Below are 17778 nucleotides of genomic sequence, written 5' to 3'. Positions count from 1 at the left end.
TAGTCCAATTATTTAGCATTACTCTAAAAAAAGCACAATGTTATTTAATTAAAAGCCATAAGTTCAATTTTAGCACATTAATTATATGAAAATCTTTAATATTTACTTGTACTTATTTTTATTTTGAAATAATGGTTTACATTGTTCCAACGCAATGGATTTGAACTAAAAAATAATTGAACAGATAATTACAATAAATATTAAGGCTATGTTTGGTTCTCAGAAAATTTGAAGGAAAATGCAAGGGAAAGAAAATACAAAGGAAAAGCAGAGGAAAATAAAAAGTGAAGGAAAATAAAAAAAATAGATTAAAAGTTGATAAATTATTTTTTTTGTTACTTTAAACTCATTTTATTTATTTTAATTCATCAATATAAAGATTAAATAATTTAAAAATACATAAGTTTTTAATTAGTTTTAATCATATTTGATTTTTTTTGATATTTTTCATAGGACAACCAAACATAAAAAAATCATTTTCCTTTGCATTTTTTTTTCTTTTCTTAGTATTTTCCGGGAACCAAACATAACCTAAGAAAAAAACACATATGTTTGGAATGGGTACATGTGCTTTTTATCATTATGATGGAGCATATGAATGGAGGTATGAGTGTTAAGCATTTATCATTTGAATAATAAATATATGTATTTATAATTATTTTCTCTAAATACATTCCTTCATTGGGCTTCTTTATAGTAAGGCTTTTATGAAATTGAACAACTCACCCAATAAGCCATCAAGTGAAATCTAAAACAGGAATGTGCTTATTCCACTTGTTAATTGGAGTAAATAACCTGTTTGATAAACCAATTTAATGAATTTAAATGATTTAATAATTTAATTTAAACAAAATTAAATATGATTGACAAAATAACTTAAGATCAATAACAACTTTAAATAATAGATAAAAATAATTAACTTATTCTTAATTCCATACTTTAATTTTAACTTTTTATTGGTATTTATCATAATTACCTCAACAATCTTTTTTACTATTCTACAACCTTCTTAACACTAACTATAATTTATAAGAATAAATATCATTTGATAATTTAAAATAAATTTTATCACGCAACCTTAGAACTTCAAGTAAAAATTAAATAATAAATTTAAAATTAACAACTTAAATATAATTTAAATTAAAATCAACTTTAAGTAATTAAGTAATAAGAATTAAATTGTATCAAACACCCTAGTTTATAACTGTCAGACATATACATGCATATATCTATATATAAAATTGAAAAAAAAAAAAAAGAGAAAGATTGGCGTTTACAACCCTAACAACAAAATGTGATGTATCCTTACATTAAATTGAAGAGTATTATTCCTGATTAATGAAGCTTACATTGCAGGAAATCTATTAACATTTCTCCATTTCTTTTAAGGGCTACATTTGGAAGTAAAATCTTTAACACACCTGGGAGTCAGCTGGTGACTTAGCCCTGAACAGACCTGTCTCAATTTTTGACTGGAGGTCAGGGACATCATCTACTTTGCTTGCACCACTCTATACTTCCGCTTTGAACACTACTTCAGGTTTGAACAGGTTACAAAAATAATGTGATTGAATGGTTAAAATCTCTTCAGCCTCCACTTAGCTTCTGCCCAGTGCCATAAATAAGAGGACCACCTCAACTACTCAGTTAGAGATCCAGGCTGGTTGGACGGCTTTTGAGTTTCCTTAGTCCTGAACATCAAGATTTCAAGAGCTCTGGAAGCCAAAGCAAAAACCCATCTTCAGCATGGTGATTTAATCCAAGCTTTACTTGATGCTCTTAAGTGAAAAGCATCTTCAACTCCTCAATGCGTGCACTTCGGACTTCTTGATCAGTCAAGGCACCAGATATCATTCGCTGCTTACGAGCTTGCACTGCCAGCATCCTTTCCTCCACCGTTCCCTGCCATCCAAGATATTTTTACTAGGTTGTTGCAAAGTTCTACTCATCTTAGAGAAATGTCCAAATGTCATAATTAGCCATATGCCTGTGTAATTGTTATCCCAATTCAAATGTTCGCTATGCATTTTTTTCATAGCTTTGATTATGAAATTTCAAGGTTATAAGGTTTTTAATCAGATTTATACTATTATCCATCTAAGTTCTGAACATGCAGCTCAGACACTCTAGCTTCTTCCAGCCATTACTACTCTTACTAGTGAATGACCAGAGGGGATATTAGGGGGGTTGGGGCAGAAAAGCTCCATCTGAATGGTCTGCAAGCCAAGGAGAATGATGTTACCTTCACAATGAACCGCTTGATCATTACCCTTTTTGTTTGTCCAATACGATGAATCCGCATAACAGCTTGTTCCTCTACAGCTGGATTCCACCATGGATCCTTCAAAGAAAATGCCCATGAGAAATTATTATCAAACACTCAGTTACTTAACAAGAAACATATTGAACATGGAAACAGAACAGTGAGAGACGGAATACTACTGGTTCTTTTCCTTGTTTCTTTTTATTCTTAGTTTTATTTTTATTTTTTATTAATTCATTTATTTAACAGAAAATCTGCCCTTACGAGCTGAAAAGACTGAAATCTTACAGGCACTCTTAAAGCATGATTTTCTGGATCATTTTGATCAAAATGTTGTTCAAGAACATCCAAATCCAAGGCCTACTAGATAATATTTTAATGACAAACCTTTCATACAGGCCTTTAATAGTATGGGAAACCAACAACTGCACCTCATCCATGCCATTATGCTGACACAGATCCCCCCCATCATGGCAACTCAAGATACAATCTTGACCAACCTACTATTTTTAGACAACATGTATGATGTGCCTACGATATAAACTTTACAACTTGAGGTTAACTATATATAGTTGTATCACCCAAAAGTTTAACAAAAGCCAAACAGGAGGACAATCCAAGATGCTATGGAATCATAAGAGAATGACTGTCCTATATTATATTTAATTTATTAGGAAAGGATATTATAAGTGTTAAATTCAATGATATGCGACTTGATTGTAATAAACCCTTTGTTTTTTATATATTTTATTAAGAGTTTACGCTCTCTGTGCATTTGATTAGTTAGGTTGATTATAATTGTGTGCTATTGGATGGTACAAGGTAGATCCCTGATTATTATCTAAGGTGCTCTTACACTATGGTGGTGTTTGTTTTTTTACTTAATTCTAAATAGAACCTTAATGCTTAATAGTATTAAATATTAGGTTGTTTGTTTTTATAGTATTTTATTTCTATTAAGTATTAAAAAGTAAAAAAAACCAATATGTCATTTTTTCTATTTAGAAAAAACTACATATTTTGGCTTTTTCTATTTAATAAAAAGTTTATATTAAGTCATGAAAAAGTAAAAAAACAAACAAACTAAATTCTGAAAACAAATTGTTTCAAGTAAAAAGCCAAAAAAACAAACACCACCTACATCATACTAGTATACAATGTCAATTCAATTTTGGGAAGTTGCAAGGATCCCCAATTTCAAACAAGATAGAAGGATGTTATTACTCCCAAAAATGTACACGGGTTGCGCCCTTTCTGATGCTCATTGTATACAATTTTACCTATTTGGCCGATACTCCAGAAAAATTTTACTTGACTAAACAAGTTTCCAATGATCAATACAAAAATTGTCTACAACTTGCTGAAAGAGAAGCCTAAAACTAAAAGTTGCTGCTTATTCCATAAAATGTATAACACTAATGCCAATGCTTTCTACTATTGTATATAGTGCCCACAACTAGGCACTATATCACGTCACAATTAAAAAGGTGAAAAGTTTGGATCTTCAGTACATACCAAAACAAAGGCATTGGATGCAGCCGTTAGGTTTATTCCAACTCCACCAGCCTTCAACGACATTAGCAAGACCTATGTAACAAACACCAAAAATGTGCGTCAACTATTAAACCCAAACCCTCTCTTCCCCACACCTCCTTTCTCTTCAGAGAAAGGGACAAAAAAAAAAGGCCACATTTTTTCTGACAAACCAGGATGTTGCTTTCCTCTGAGAATTGTTTAATTACTTTTTCCCGTTGCTGCTGATTCAGAGTTCCATCCAGACGAACAAATGAAATGTTACTCCTGTTTAGAAGATGAAAAACTACTGATATCAATGGCATATGCAACAGATTGCCAAGATGGTGAACTCCAACATATTGTTGCATTTGATGGAAAGTACACATACCTAGGATCTGGTGTCACTGGGATTTCCATGACAAACATATGAACTCCCAAGGCACTGATCCAGGGAATGACAGAACAAGGAACAAAGGACAAAAATGAAAAAAAGAAAACCACGTTTAAGAATTTAAATTCTGTGATCCAGATTTTGCCAAAGTGAAGATCCTTAAGGTGAAAATCAACTTGCACAAAGATTTAACAAACCCATACAATTTTAGCAAGGTACTGGAGTATTGAGGAGGGCCAGAAGCATTGGAACCATAGCTTTGTTACAAAATTTCATAACTAGGAATTGGAGATGGTGGATTATTTCATGGGCTGCCATGTTGATTTGCAGCTTTCAAGGAATAGGGGGGATAGTTTGTGGTGCAAGGCAATGAAGTATGGTCAATCTTCTGTTAATTAACTAAATTCTTTTTCAAGGCTTTAACTTCTAGGGCCAAGACAGTTTTCCAGTTCTAAATTTGTGAGGACCTTGTGCTCCTTCGAAAGGAGCCCTTTCTGCGTACTCTGCTGGATGGGAGAATGTTAAACTATTGGTCAGCACAGAAGAGAGGGAAGGACACTTGTGAACTGATGTTTACTTTTGCAAGAGAGAATAGGAGCTAACAAGCCATTCATTAATCAACTGTTCTGTGGCTCAGCATTTGTAGGTCTTTAGCATGTTTTCAATTTGAGGTGGCTTGGGTCATGTCAAGGTTGTTCAAGGAGTTTTAGCAAGATGGCATAGTAGGTTTGTCATCAGAAGAGAAAGGTGTGGAGGACAGCCTCATGATACTAAACATGGTGTCTCTATAAGGAACAGAATAGCAGGACTTGTGAAGGGATGCAGGTGTTTAAACTTAGACAAATGGAATTTGCCCTTAGATCTTTGTTCATTGGATCAGAGGATTCTCCAGGAAAGAGGCATTGGCTTTATAGGACTTCATTGATAAGCTGGGAGGGATTGACTTCTGTTTGTATTCTGTTGCTTTCTCTTTTCTGTCATGTTTTGCTGGTGCAGATTTGTTTTTGTGTCTCTTTCTTTCCATTTGGGTGTTGCTTGTATACCTCCAGGTCTACATAGGTGGAATCCTTTTTGGGTTTTCTTAAAGCATTTTCCTTTGCCACATAAGGAAAAAGCTGACAAATAGTTCTATCAGGACATTTCTCTATCAATTTTGATAAGAGGGGTGGCAAGACATTTTTAGTAATGGTGAGCCAATCCCAGCAGCACCTGCATGACCTCAGTATTATTTATAGCATATACTAATTTAGAAATCCTAGAAAAGAAACGCTAACCCAACAAACAAGATGCCTTCATAAAAACCAAATAAATTTGTCAGAAAGCATTTAACAGCAACTGATAGTTACCGAGAAAGGGGAATCTGCAAGAGGTCGAGAAAGGCAGTCCACTGGCTAAATAAAATACTTTTGGAGCCCACAGAGCAGAGATTTTCTAGTTCGAGCAAGAGAGCAGCAACTTTGGATGATTCCATCCAATTTTTCTCAACATCAATCTGGAATCGACTTCCAGTCGGAGCTGTAATAAGATCTTGCCTACTGATGGTCTTCCTGTAAAGAGAGAGATCATGTTCAAAGATAGTATAAAACTCCATTATAAAAAGGACAACAAAAAACAAAAATAAAATATAAGTAGTACAAAAATAAAATGCATTAAAAGCCAAATAATAAAACCACTGACATTAACTAAAAGGTACCTACAAACAGGGCAAAATCCAGAAGTGGGATTTCGCCAACTAGCCAAGAGACACTCTCGGCATAAACGATGAGCACAAGGAGTCAACACTGCATCTTCAAATGCTTCAAGACATATAGGGCATTCTCCTTGCTCCCCCTTACGCAGCTCCTCCACAACCTCTTGAATATAAGCACGTGAAGGCAGATCTTTGGTTTCTCCTTCCAGGGCATTCTGGCCACCTTTTAGGAAATGCTTAGCTAGCTTATTCAGATCAGAGAATTCCTGTGTATCACCTCGACTGGACACATCAAAACCTCCCATTACCAATCATTGCAATGGTAAAACACTACAAAAGAGGATGTCAAGAAAACTATATGATCGCAATCTATAGGTTGCTATGAGAATGAAGAGATAATGAATCCTTCAAGCTGTTTGATATATATATATATATATATATATATATATATATATATATATATATATTTAGTGAGTAGCAGCTGCATTTCAGGGACAGTAGAAAAATAAGTATAGTGAATAGCCCCAGACAACAAAGGCCATAAGGGATGATGATGATGATCAGGTTGAGTTCTGACCTATGTATGTATGTATAAATTTTAGCACTATTTGTTCTTCTAAAATTGGCATCTTAAAGCTTGTCATAAAATTTTTTGCAGGAATAATCCATCTACAAATGGTCCTTTTTCCTCTTTATGCTTGATGTTTGGCTTTTATCTTTGCTTCTTTTTTATTTTTGATTGGAAACTTTTCCCCTGTTTAGAAGAGAAATTTAAACCTCCCACATCCCCACCCCAACCCCTCACCACTTGAGCCACGCCTCAGGGGTCACTTCTTGTCTATGCAGACCTTTACATCCTTAGTCAATAATTGTTCTCTTTGCAAAATAAAATTTAATAAAAACACTATTTAAGCTAACCGATTAATTTCAACAAAAAATGATTTAAACATATACGAATCTTATAAGTAGCACAAATCTAGCTACTACAGTCAATCAAGACCACTGTCCATTGTTTAGCACCACCATCATTGTTATTATCAACAGCATCATCACCAGCACCACTGCACTAGGGCATGAATCCATCACTAATGGAGCAAACCCAAGTAAGAGACAAACCTCATCACAAGAAATGGATGATCACAACATTGGCGAAGACATAAAAGCAACTCCAAAATAGAAGCATAATTATGAAGAACCCGTCCTTGCTCAACAAATTGATCAAACTTCACCTGAAGAATGTTTCAATCAAATTAAAGAAAAGGTGTCATACTAAAATCAGAAAAATGCAGTCAATACAATCATTTAAGTCAGGGAATACCTTGGATCTTTTAAATAGAGCCTCATAAAAGTCTTTTTCAGCTGAAGTAAGTTCACAATAAATCACTTGAATGTCAGCTGGAGGGAGAACTAGAATTGGCCTGGGACAACGAAAGAGCAAAAGGATCAGAAAACATTAAAAAAAGAAAAAAAAAAGAAAAAAAAAATGTAATGGGATAATGTCCTCAGCTAGCTTACTCACCTGCCTTCTCGATCAGTGCTAAACTTTGTTCTTCTTAACATGATTGGCTTTAAGATGGATTGGACCAACTTTAATCCTCTCTCATCACCCTCGTCAAATGGTTTTTGAATGAGTTTATTCCACCTAGATTAGGTAAGAAAATAGAACCACCACATCACTACCATGCAACATTGAGTCATTCAAGACAAAAACTGAGAAGGGGAATTCACCTTTTCATAGTTTATCATTTAGGCATTATGAAACTCCACTACTTGAGGCTAATATTGTCAATAATTTCCAGAAATTTAAAGATATTCACTTGGGAACACGTTTTTAACATGTATCACCATTAAGCTTCACTTATTCAACACTAAAACTAACTTTTTTCCAGAAATGCAAACCATTGGCTGTCTGTTATATTTTCCAGATCTAAATCACCCCCTTCACTTGAAGAAAACCTACATTGTGTGCCATGTAAACCATTAAGACACCTTGTTTTCAGGGTTATACTATCCAGGGTGGAAAACAGACACCAAAACATGCACTTCACTTCAAGAAAGCCTACATCTTATGTAAAGCAGACCACTTAGGCATTGATTTTTTTTTTCCAGGCCTACACTAACCCTGTATGGAACATCAGGTGCCAAAATGAGTGCCTACCCACGAAGTACCCAACAATATACTGGGATGTCAAATTCCGGAAGAAAGCTAAAAGATGACAAACCAATCTATTAATTTGGCAAAGAAAAACTTGGTCCACAGGGAAATGAATTAAGATAAATATCAAACTCTGGGACTGATCAAAATATATATATATATATATATATATCAAACTCTGGGCAATTGAAACCTAAACATATTTGCCTAAACCACCAATTGGCACAAAATCATAACTTGTTACAAAATAAGCCAACTTTGTCTTTTTTTTATGGGCTCTGTTAATAGAATGTTTGTTTTCCTACAAACATAAATGTATACCAAGTTGGTTAACATTCAACATTCCACCCTAACAGCTTCCTTTCAGAGATGACCAAATGGGGGGATAAACAATAGAGATCTTGAACCCAGCATCTCCAAAAATAGAGCTCTGATATCATATTAAAGTTTAAACTACCATTCAGCCCAAAAGCTTAAGCTATTAGGCATGAGAGAACAATATGGTTCAGTCTGACTAACACTTTAATATGTTAAAATCCAAAATTCATCCCAAGAAGCATGGACCATAACTATGAGAAATCTGAATAACATTATAGAGAAATGATCAGAAGCAACTTTGTTGCTCCTGAAACAGCAATGACACTCAAGGTGTATGTCTGAAACATATGGATAACAAAAACTCAAATTTAAAAAAACTAAAATAATTTATAATGACAATTTTTTTGGTGGCAAGCAAGAGATATATTAAGAAGCACCTAATATAATGTATAATCACAATATAAAACAAGGGAGAACACACCATGCCCAGTTTCCCCAAGGTTCCACCCTCAAAAACCGAAGAAGGCTGTAAATGTCCTCCAGGTTGTTCTGTGATGGAAAAAATAAATGTCAAGGAATAACAGCTGCAAAGACAAAAATCCATCGGATGTAACTTGCAAGTAGTACAAATTCCTTCAAACTATTTAGGATATGATGCATGCAACAACATTAATTGTATAAGAGCAAGGAGTTAATGCAATGAATAAAACCAATTTACATGTGGGTTTGTCATTCAGTGTAGTAATGTGTTCATTGGAATAACACAATGTAACATCAAATCACAGAAAACTATTGTGGCTTTTATCAAATAATACAGGGCATTCTCACAAAACATGCTATCCGTCAGATAATGCAGACGACAAAAAAATCCAAAAAACTTACCTAAAAAATTTGTCCAGAAGAAAACAAAAGGGACAATCATTTAAACGTAAGGATGGCATCACAAAAATTTTCCACTAAACTCACCTGGATAGGAGTACCAGTAAGACACCATCGGCGATCAGCAATTAGTGCAGCCGCCGCCATAGAAATTTGGCTTTTAGAGGATTTTATAGTATGCGCCTCATCAAGCACTACTCTAAACCAATGAACTGAGTAAAGTCCCCCATTGTCTTCAGCATGCTACGAATGGAACACATGAATGGAAAGAGAATAGAGAATAACCTTTAACCTATGCGAGGACATTCAATGCAAAGCACACAGCAAATTCCCATAAAATCAAACAAGAGCATTTCAAAGCTACCTCAGGTGAAAATTCTGAGGCTAACACTCCATATGTGGTGATTACAACATCATTTTGGGCTAGAATTTTTGCATCCTTCAATCTACCTTGTCCATAATGAACATAAACAGACAAAGAACCAGGTTGAGCATGAGTTTCAATCTCTGCCTGTCAACACACAGATGTTTAGAATAATCTCAGAAATGGAGAAGTACATGATTGCTGGTGAGCCTGTGATACCCATTACATTACCAACTCCTTTAATAAGCAGTGGAAAATGGCAATAAGTATATCTAAGAAAAGTAAAGATCAAAATGGGAAAATGGCTACCTTCCACTGGCCTAGAAGTGTCATAGGGCATATGATCAGATTGCCCCCACTAGTAAGGGTATTCTCTTGCTTCTTCAGCTTATGGAAACCTGAAAATTTAGCTGCTTTCTTTGAAAGATCTGGAGATTGATCTGAAATACTGCTGATTTCACTACTTTCATGATAGTGCTGACTTGTAGATTGACTACTGGCTAGTAGACCTTTTTCTGAATGAGCAAGAAGGAGAGCTATGGTCATAATTGTCTTCCCAAGCCCCATTGCATCTGCCAGAATCTTCAAATGTAGTCAAGTCAAAATACTGTAAAGCGGTTTTTTGATAACAACTGATGGATATCAAAGATATATATAACACATACTCCTCCTCTGGCCATTTTAAGGGTGCTTGGAAATTCTGTTGTGGCATCACCTGTAAATGCATTCAAATAGATGACAAGCTCCCTCCTGTGTACACAAACACCTGTATGAGGTTCCAGACTCAAAGCAAGCATAAAGCATAAAAAGTTATGCTCGTCCCACATACTTGTCTGCAAGACGATACGCGTCCCAACAGGGATGAAGGGTTGTTCCTGCCTCATCCATGCATGGTCCCTTCTCCAGCTGGATCATCCAGTGAAGAGCCTGCCTCTGATAGGGGCGAAGTTCACACTGAAGGGTGCTAGGGGGATCCCTTTCCTGAAATACAAAAAAATCTGGAGTACTTCAACTGCACAAAGCATGGTGAGGGGTGGGGGAAGGGGATGAAGAAAAATGCACATGTAAGCTCCAAAAGTACAAGAAAATATTCTAAGAAATTACAATACCTCAAGATAAGAGTTGTCTCCGATGCCAACAATATTGTCAAGATCAGTGTCTGAAATGGACTCCTCATTTTCAACTTCATTGCCATTTGGAGATGGATTCTTAAACTTGACATGTGACAGTAAGCCAGGAATACCAGAATTGTCCTGTTCAAGCAAGTTTCAATGCTAAATCCACTAAGAACGTAACTAAAGAATCAAATAAATTCGTTATTGTACCTTTGATTCTAAAGGCCGCTTCCTCGTATACAGATCATCAGGACTGAATTCTGCCTAATTATAATCAAGCAATAACGAAAACAAAGTATCAATTGCATTCTAAAAGAAGCTAGCATAAACAACAAAATAATCCGGCTCTGAAATAGATCCAAAGTCAAAATTTCATATCAACTATACAAGTTAGTGACATAATCAAAGGAGAGAAATAGGCTCACAAAAAAAAGGGTTTGCAACTAAAAGGATAAACTATCACCTTTTTAAAAGGGGTTAATCCCAGCAACCTAAACAAGGTTGGGAGAGCATGAACAACTGACTCCTCAGAAGAATTGCTGGCTGCTCTAAGGGAGGTCTGCTGGCACTTTCGGAACATGGAACTATTGATATATACACTGAAATGTAAACAAAATTAAAATTCATCAAATACTCAATGTGTTAACTAGAAATACAGGATCAAGAATCACTGAAAAATTCTATTTTACCCTTCTATCAAGCCACAAAAAGTATTCAATTCCATAAGGCCAGATTTTGTTGCATGCAATTTGATTGAACTTGGAAGCTGGAATCAACGCAAAAGAGATGTTGCTTATACCATGGATTTGGAGTTTATGGAATATAAATTCAATTCCAAATCCATTGGCATTTACAAAGAAACTAGAGTACAAAGAGCCACTGCTATCTCTAAACGAAGCCTTTGCAATCGTTAGAAGAGAAGAAGAAAGGAGAAATATAATGTTAGAAAAGGGAAGCACCATGGACAGATCTGCTTTAGCCATCTCAAAACAAAGTGGAAATGAAGGAAGTGCTGCGACTAATGTTGCAAACTCTGGTACAAGCAAAGGTAAGAAAACAAGTGAGAAAGACTCTTTATGGTACAGCTATTGCAAGAAAACTAGGCACACAAGGGAGACATGTTGGAAGCTCCATGGCAAGCCCCTAAATTTTTTTAAGGGGAATGGGGATAAAGGGGTTAATTCTGGCTATAAATCACAAGTCAATCTTGCTGAAAATTGAGGAAAACAGCAGGAAGAAAGCTTTGGCCAAGAAATGGAGCTCAACAAGGAGGAAATTGACAAACTCAAATGATTCATTTTCAAGTTGGAAAAACCTGAGGGACGTAGTCATTTTGCTTAGACAGGTAAGTATTCCATCTCCGTGAGTACCTCTAAAATTAGGTTTTCCAGCCCTTGGATCATTTTGATTCAGGGGCACTCGACCATATGACCAATTTTTCAAAAGTCTTTTCTAGTTACATTCCATGCCCAAGAAATCAAAAGATCAAAATTGTTGATGGTACTATAGCAATTGTGACTGGTCAAGGAGATGTCTTCTTAACATCTTCTCTAACATTAAGAAATATCTTACATGTTCCAAAACTCTCAGTAAATTTATTGTCTATTCCTCAAATTACTAAGGACCTAAATTGCTTAGTCAACTTTACACAATCTGGATGTTATTTTCAGGGCCTTCTCATAGGGAAAGTGATTGGGCATGCTAGAGAAGAAGGGGGGTTGTTTCTCCTTCAAGCTCAAAGTGGCACAACATGTCCTGCTCCTCATACCTATTTATCATAACATCATCCTCCAGCCGAGGAACAAGTTTGATCATCCCATTTTCGTCTTGGTCATCCTCCTTTTTTATTATTGAAAAAATACTTTCTAATATGTTTGAAAAACTAAATGTTCAAAACTTCCATTGTGATGTTTGTGAGTATGCTAGAAATCACTGTGTGTCTTTTTCTTTAAGTAATAAGAAAAGCTTTGTTTCATTTAGTTTGATCCATATGGATGTTTGGGGACCTACCAAAGTTCATAGCATTTTGGGGTAAGTTGATTTGTTTTGTTTGTTGATGATTGCACTCGGTTTGCTTAGGTATATCTCATGAAACAAGAATCTGAGGTTAGCACAATCTTCCTCATTTTCATAACATGCTAAAAAATAAGAATGATGTCAAGGTCCTAGGAATAAGGTCAGACAATGGAAAAGAGTACTTCAATCAATACCTTACATCTTATTCCAAAAAGATGGAATCATTCATTATACCTCTTATAATTATACTCCCCAACAAAATGGGATAGTAGAGCGTAAAAATAAGCATCTATTGGAGATCACTAGAGCACTGATTTTTCAAATGAATGTTCCAAAGTCATCTTAGGGAGAAGCTGTCCTAACTACTACGTACCTCATAAATAGTCACCCTCTCGGATTCTTAACTATTCTAGCCCTATTGAGGCACTTTCTAGATTTTTTTCCAAAATTTGACAGTTTCAATTGCCTTTCCCCAAGGATCTTTTGGTGTGTGGCCTTTGTACATATCCATGCTCACCAAAGGAGTAAACTTGACCCAAGGGCCCTTAAAAGGGTACAAGTGTTATTACCCAGCTTCTAAAAGGTTTTTTGTCACTATGGATGTATCCTTCAATAAAAAACAACCTTTTTCCCCCAATCCTTATCTTCAGGGGGAACCTTTTGCCAAAGATAAGGAATTCTTTCCTAGCCTATCTACTCTTCCTATCTTGGAGAACTCCACCAAACTTGTCCAAACTAAGGGATCAGATTTTTCCATAGTCGTCACTCCAGAAAATACCCAAAAAAAAGCCCCAGAAATGCCTCAAACACTGCACCAGTCATGCCAGATTTTTCTATAGCTGTGACTTCAGAAAATACCCAAGCAATTGCCCCAAAGAACACCTAAAAAATTGTACCAGAAGCTGTCCCTGACTTACCCAGATTTGAATCCTATTTGCAAAGTTCAAAGGGGAAGGATTTTCAAGTGTCACTCAAGGTCTATTCAAGGAGGAAGCAACTGGCCCTAGAAACTCCATATGTCCCAATCATTCAACCAAAAAAAGGTACTAATTCAATTGATCCTGATACACAAAAAAAAGGCAATGATTTCCTTAGCCTTAATGATCTTGATTTGCCTATTGCCCTTACAAAAGAAAAAAGACAATGTACTCAACACCCTTTGATCCATTTTGTTTCCCTTGAAAAACTATCACCTTCTTACCAAGCCTTTCTCTCAAAGCTAAATTCTATAGAGACACCAAAAACTGTCCAAGAGGCACTTAGAAATGATAATTGGGGGGAAAGCAATGATGGAAGAAATGAGTGCACTAATAAAAAAATAACACATGAAAGGAAGGTGGCTTGCAAATGGGTGTTTACCACGAAGTTTAGGGCTAATGGCACACTAGAAAGATACAAAACAAGACTAGTTGCAAAGGGGTATGCACAAACTCATGGAATTGATTACCATGAAGCCTTTGCACCTATGGCAAAGATGAACACTATTCAGATTCTACTATCCTTAGGCTGCTAATCTTGATTGGCCATTGCAACAACTAGATGTTAAGAGTGTCTTTCTACATGGAGACTTAAAAAAGGAAGTCTATATGGAAGTGTCATTGGGGTTGGAAGAAAATTTTGAAAAAGGCAAAGTGTGCAGGCCCAAGAAGGCTCTTTATGGACTTAAACAATCACCAAGAGCTTGGTTCGGAAGATTTACAAAGGCAATGAAGAGAATGGGATACAACCAAAGTCAAAGGGATCATACCTTATTCTTCAAACAAACAAAAATGAACAAGCTAATAGCCCTTATTATATATGTTGATGACATAGTCTTCACAAAAATGATCCTGCAAAAATGGAGAAATTGTAAAGGCAACTAGCTAAGGAATTTGAAATCAAAGACCCAGGAAAGCTCAAATACTTCCTAAGGATTGAAGTTGCACACTCTAATGAAGGAATAGTAATCTCACAAAAGATATGCATTCTAGATCTACTAAATGAGACAGGAATTAGTGGTTGCAAACCAACAGAGACTCCAATGGAACAATCTCACAAGCTAAATAAGGAGAAGGAAGCACTCCAGTGAATAAAAAAAAATATATATCAACACCTAGTGGGGAAATTGATATACTTAGCTCACACAAAACATAACATAGCCTATGCTGTGAATGTGGTAAGCCAATTCATGCATGATCCTAGAGAAGTGCACATGGAAATGGTATTTAAAGTGCTAAAGTACCTAAAGTTTTCACCTAGCTAAGGCATTCATTTTAAAAGGGGAGGGAGTTCAATCCTAGAAGCATACACGAATGTTGATTGGGTCGGGTCAATAATAGACCGAAGATCAACATCAAGGTATTGAATGTTTTTAGGAGGAAACTTAGTGACTTGGAGAAGTAAGAAGCAATAGGTGGTAGCAAGGTCTAGTGTAGAATCAGGATTCAAAACCATGGCACATGGAATCTATAAGCTTCTTTGGATCAAGATAATACTAAATGACCTTGGAATCAAATGGGAAGAACCTATGAAACTCTACTGTGACAACAAGTCAGCCATCAGCATTGCACACAATCTAATGCAACATGATCAAACTAAGCATGTGGAAGTGGACCAACATTTTATAAAAGAGAAACTTGAAAATGGGTTGATTTGTACTCCTTATATTCCTACAAAGGGCCAGTTGGCTGATATTCTAACAAAGGGGCTTCCCACCCAGTCATTCCAAACTATTTTAAGTAAGCTAGGAATGAGAAACATTTATTCCTCAGCTTGAGGGGGAGTGTTGTAAAATCTGTCAATTGGAATCCAGCCAACTTGGGTGGCAGATTATTGAATATTTTTCCAGCCCATATGAGTTGTAACAATTGTATAGTTGTACACAGAATCTTCTAGGATTCTTTCCTTTCTTAGCATTCTTCACTTATGTTATTTATCTTTGATGGCATAATCATAGGCATTATTTCCTAGGCTATTTTTATACAATTATTCTCTATATATTCATATGTAATCCTATACAATAAACACAGCAGAAAGCATTTTCACAAAGGCTTCTAGATCTAAATGAGAACAAAGACATCTAGTTCCAGTGTGGTAAATGGGTTGAGCAAAAACAAGCGGCAGGCTACTTGAGTTGGCTTGCAATTTCCACAAGCAAAAAATTCAATTGGCTTGGTTATCACACAACTGATCTCAAGTATATAGTCAGGCTGAACTCATGAAGCTCCATTTGTCTTGAAAGTCATTGACTGCACGCAAGCCAAGCAAGCCAAATGGTAGGCTGCCCAAGCTTCACATAAAAGACAAAGGAGCTCCAAAAGCACTATCGTGACAGCCTTTTCATCTCAAACAGACCTTAAACAAGCCTCTGGTAAAGCCATGCTTCAGTAGATTGGTTCACCTGACAGCCTTATCCAGGTCCAATCCAAGGCTCAGGATTAATCACAAGCCTGGTTTAAAGGGTGCACTTGAAGAGCCCCTTGGCAATTGCTGAATCAGACAATGCCACTCAAAAAGTAACCAATAATTTTGAAAAAGACATTATTTCTAGACAATATGCACACCTGATTGATAAAAGAATAGTGTCCATGATGCCCAACACATCAGGAGCAGCTTTACAAAACCCCTCAATCTTAACCTTCTTATCCCTCACAAGCGGCAAAAGGCACCGAGCCCACTCATTTGGGATGCGACCTACCTGCCATAAACACCATAAAGATATTAAAAGAAAATCAGAATATTATAACCATTATTTTGAATTCTTTTAAATAATCACAGCTGCATTTATCTCAAGGAATTGGATTTAATCCAGAATTCAATAAATTCAAGTCTGCAGAGTACAAGTTTTTTAATTTATTTTTAAATTCTTTATATCTTTGGTTTCTGTAAAATTTGATTTAATGGTCCATAAATTAACCAAACCAGACATTTGGAAGTGGGTCCTTCTTACTCCACAAACTATTCACAGCCAAACGCAAGCCTTGTCAAATTACCTCCCCGGACTCTTTCGTGGAGAACCTCACAATCTCCGAGCAAGCCCCCATCTGTCGTCCTCGTCCAGTAAGCTTCCCTGGAGAAGGAGAATTTGGGCTCTTCTTCAATGGAAATGTGAAAAACACTTCATCCCCAGATTTCATCCTCCTCCCTTTACAAGTTGACAATCCCGCGAGTTCACTGCAATTCAAAAACCACCACTCACTCCCAATGGAACCCGAGCACCGACTCGAAGCTTCAAAACTATTATCAACCAAATTGCTAGGAGTTGGAGTATCATTTTCATTAGACCCTAAAGAACACTTCTTTGCCTCATTATTTCGATTCGAATCTGAGACGACAGTTCCATTGCCTAAAGAACACTTCTTCGTCTCATCCTCGTTTCGATACGAATCTGAGACGACAATTGCACTCACGGAGCTCGAATTGCGGCGAAAAGTTTCCGTGTTTTTTCCCATTTTAGTTCCGAAATTTGGAGTATCGAAGATGATGTTGATCGCGGCGGTGACATCGTTGTTGGCCATGTGAAGCGCACGGATGATGTCCATATCGGAGTAGTTCAGGCCAATTACGGAACGGACGGTCGATAACAGTTCATCCGTGACCTTCTTGCCCATATCCGATGAAACCCTAACCCTAATTCCACCAGTATATATTGGAGCGCGGAGTCACAGGAGAACCATGAAACCCTAGGTCCGAGAAGAGGTTAAGAATAATGGAGTTGGAAGCCCTTATGCTATAATGCGCTAGGGCCTCTGTTGGAGTGGTTTGAACTTTGAAGTGAAGAAGACGAGGTCGGTGGCGCGTACGAAGGAAAATCGCGGGCTGGGAAGGAAGCGTGTGAGAGAAGCAATATTTCCCGCCATCCTTTTGCACGTGAGAGTCACGTGACCCCCAATTTCAACCAAGTATGTCACCATTTGGCCTTCGCCACGAAGAATGCGTTCTGTTTTATATTTTTAAGGGAAGTATGTTTTTTTTAAAAGTGTTTTTAGGAAAAAGCATTAATAAGTAAATGTTTTTTTTTAATATTTTAAATAAATTTTTAATATTATAAATGATTTTTAAAATTTTATTAAATATCTAATATTTTTTAAAAA

At 36.2% G+C, this 17778-nt stretch overlaps 1 protein-coding gene across 4 annotated transcripts; it reads right to left on the bottom strand.

Moving 5' to 3' along the window:
- Positions 1-1282: 1282 nt before the first annotated feature.
- LOC100246473 (DNA repair protein RAD5A) lies at positions 1283-17552 on the bottom strand. 4 transcript variants are annotated; one of them, XM_010653434.3, is made up of 20 exons: positions 16678-17550; positions 16249-16382; positions 11154-11289; positions 10901-10954; positions 10685-10828; positions 10405-10556; positions 10241-10325; positions 9885-10157; positions 9576-9722; positions 9299-9454; positions 8814-8881; positions 7379-7501; positions 7178-7277; positions 6976-7088; positions 5863-6141; positions 5516-5716; positions 4006-4063; positions 3779-3850; positions 2243-2341; positions 1283-1902 (listed from the first exon to the last, which is right to left on the bottom strand). In XM_010653434.3, exons 1-20 carry the CDS (start codon positions 17293-17295, stop codon positions 1780-1782), a joined length of 3135 nt encoding a protein of 1044 aa, XP_010651736.1. In that variant the 5' UTR covers positions 17296-17550; the 3' UTR covers positions 1283-1779. The 4 variants fall into 4 exon arrangements, with proteins under 4 accessions (XP_010651736.1, XP_010651735.1, XP_019076341.1 ...); XM_010653433.3 differs by having other exon boundaries at positions 3970-4063; positions 16678-17549; XM_019220796.2 differs by lacking the exons at positions 1283-1902; positions 2243-2341; positions 3779-3850; positions 4006-4063 and adding an exon at positions 4075-5378 and having other exon boundaries at positions 16678-17552.
- Between the last annotated feature and the right edge of the window lie 226 nt (positions 17553-17778).

This window comes from Vitis vinifera, chromosome 6 (assembly GCF_030704535.1).
Source record: "Vitis vinifera cultivar Pinot Noir 40024 chromosome 6, ASM3070453v1".
In the NCBI taxonomy this organism is placed as follows: domain Eukaryota; kingdom Viridiplantae; phylum Streptophyta; class Magnoliopsida; order Vitales; family Vitaceae; genus Vitis; species Vitis vinifera.
Note: the sequence above shows the minus strand (reverse complement) of the source record. Positions and strands in the feature narration are given on the sequence as shown.

Coding starts and splice junctions, on each gene's coding strand:
- LOC100246473 (XM_010653433.3), bottom strand. CDS start 17,295: ATGGGCAAGAAGGTCACGGATGAACTGTTATCGACCGTCCGTTCCGTA. Junction 16,383..16,677: donor CCACGAAAGAGTCCGGGGAG/GTAATTTGACAA, acceptor TGTTTATGGCAG/GTAGGTCGCATCCCAAATGA. Junction 10,326..10,404: donor GCGTATCGTCTTGCAGACAA/GTATGTGGGACG, acceptor TTGTGTACACAG/GAGGGAGCTTGTCATCTATT.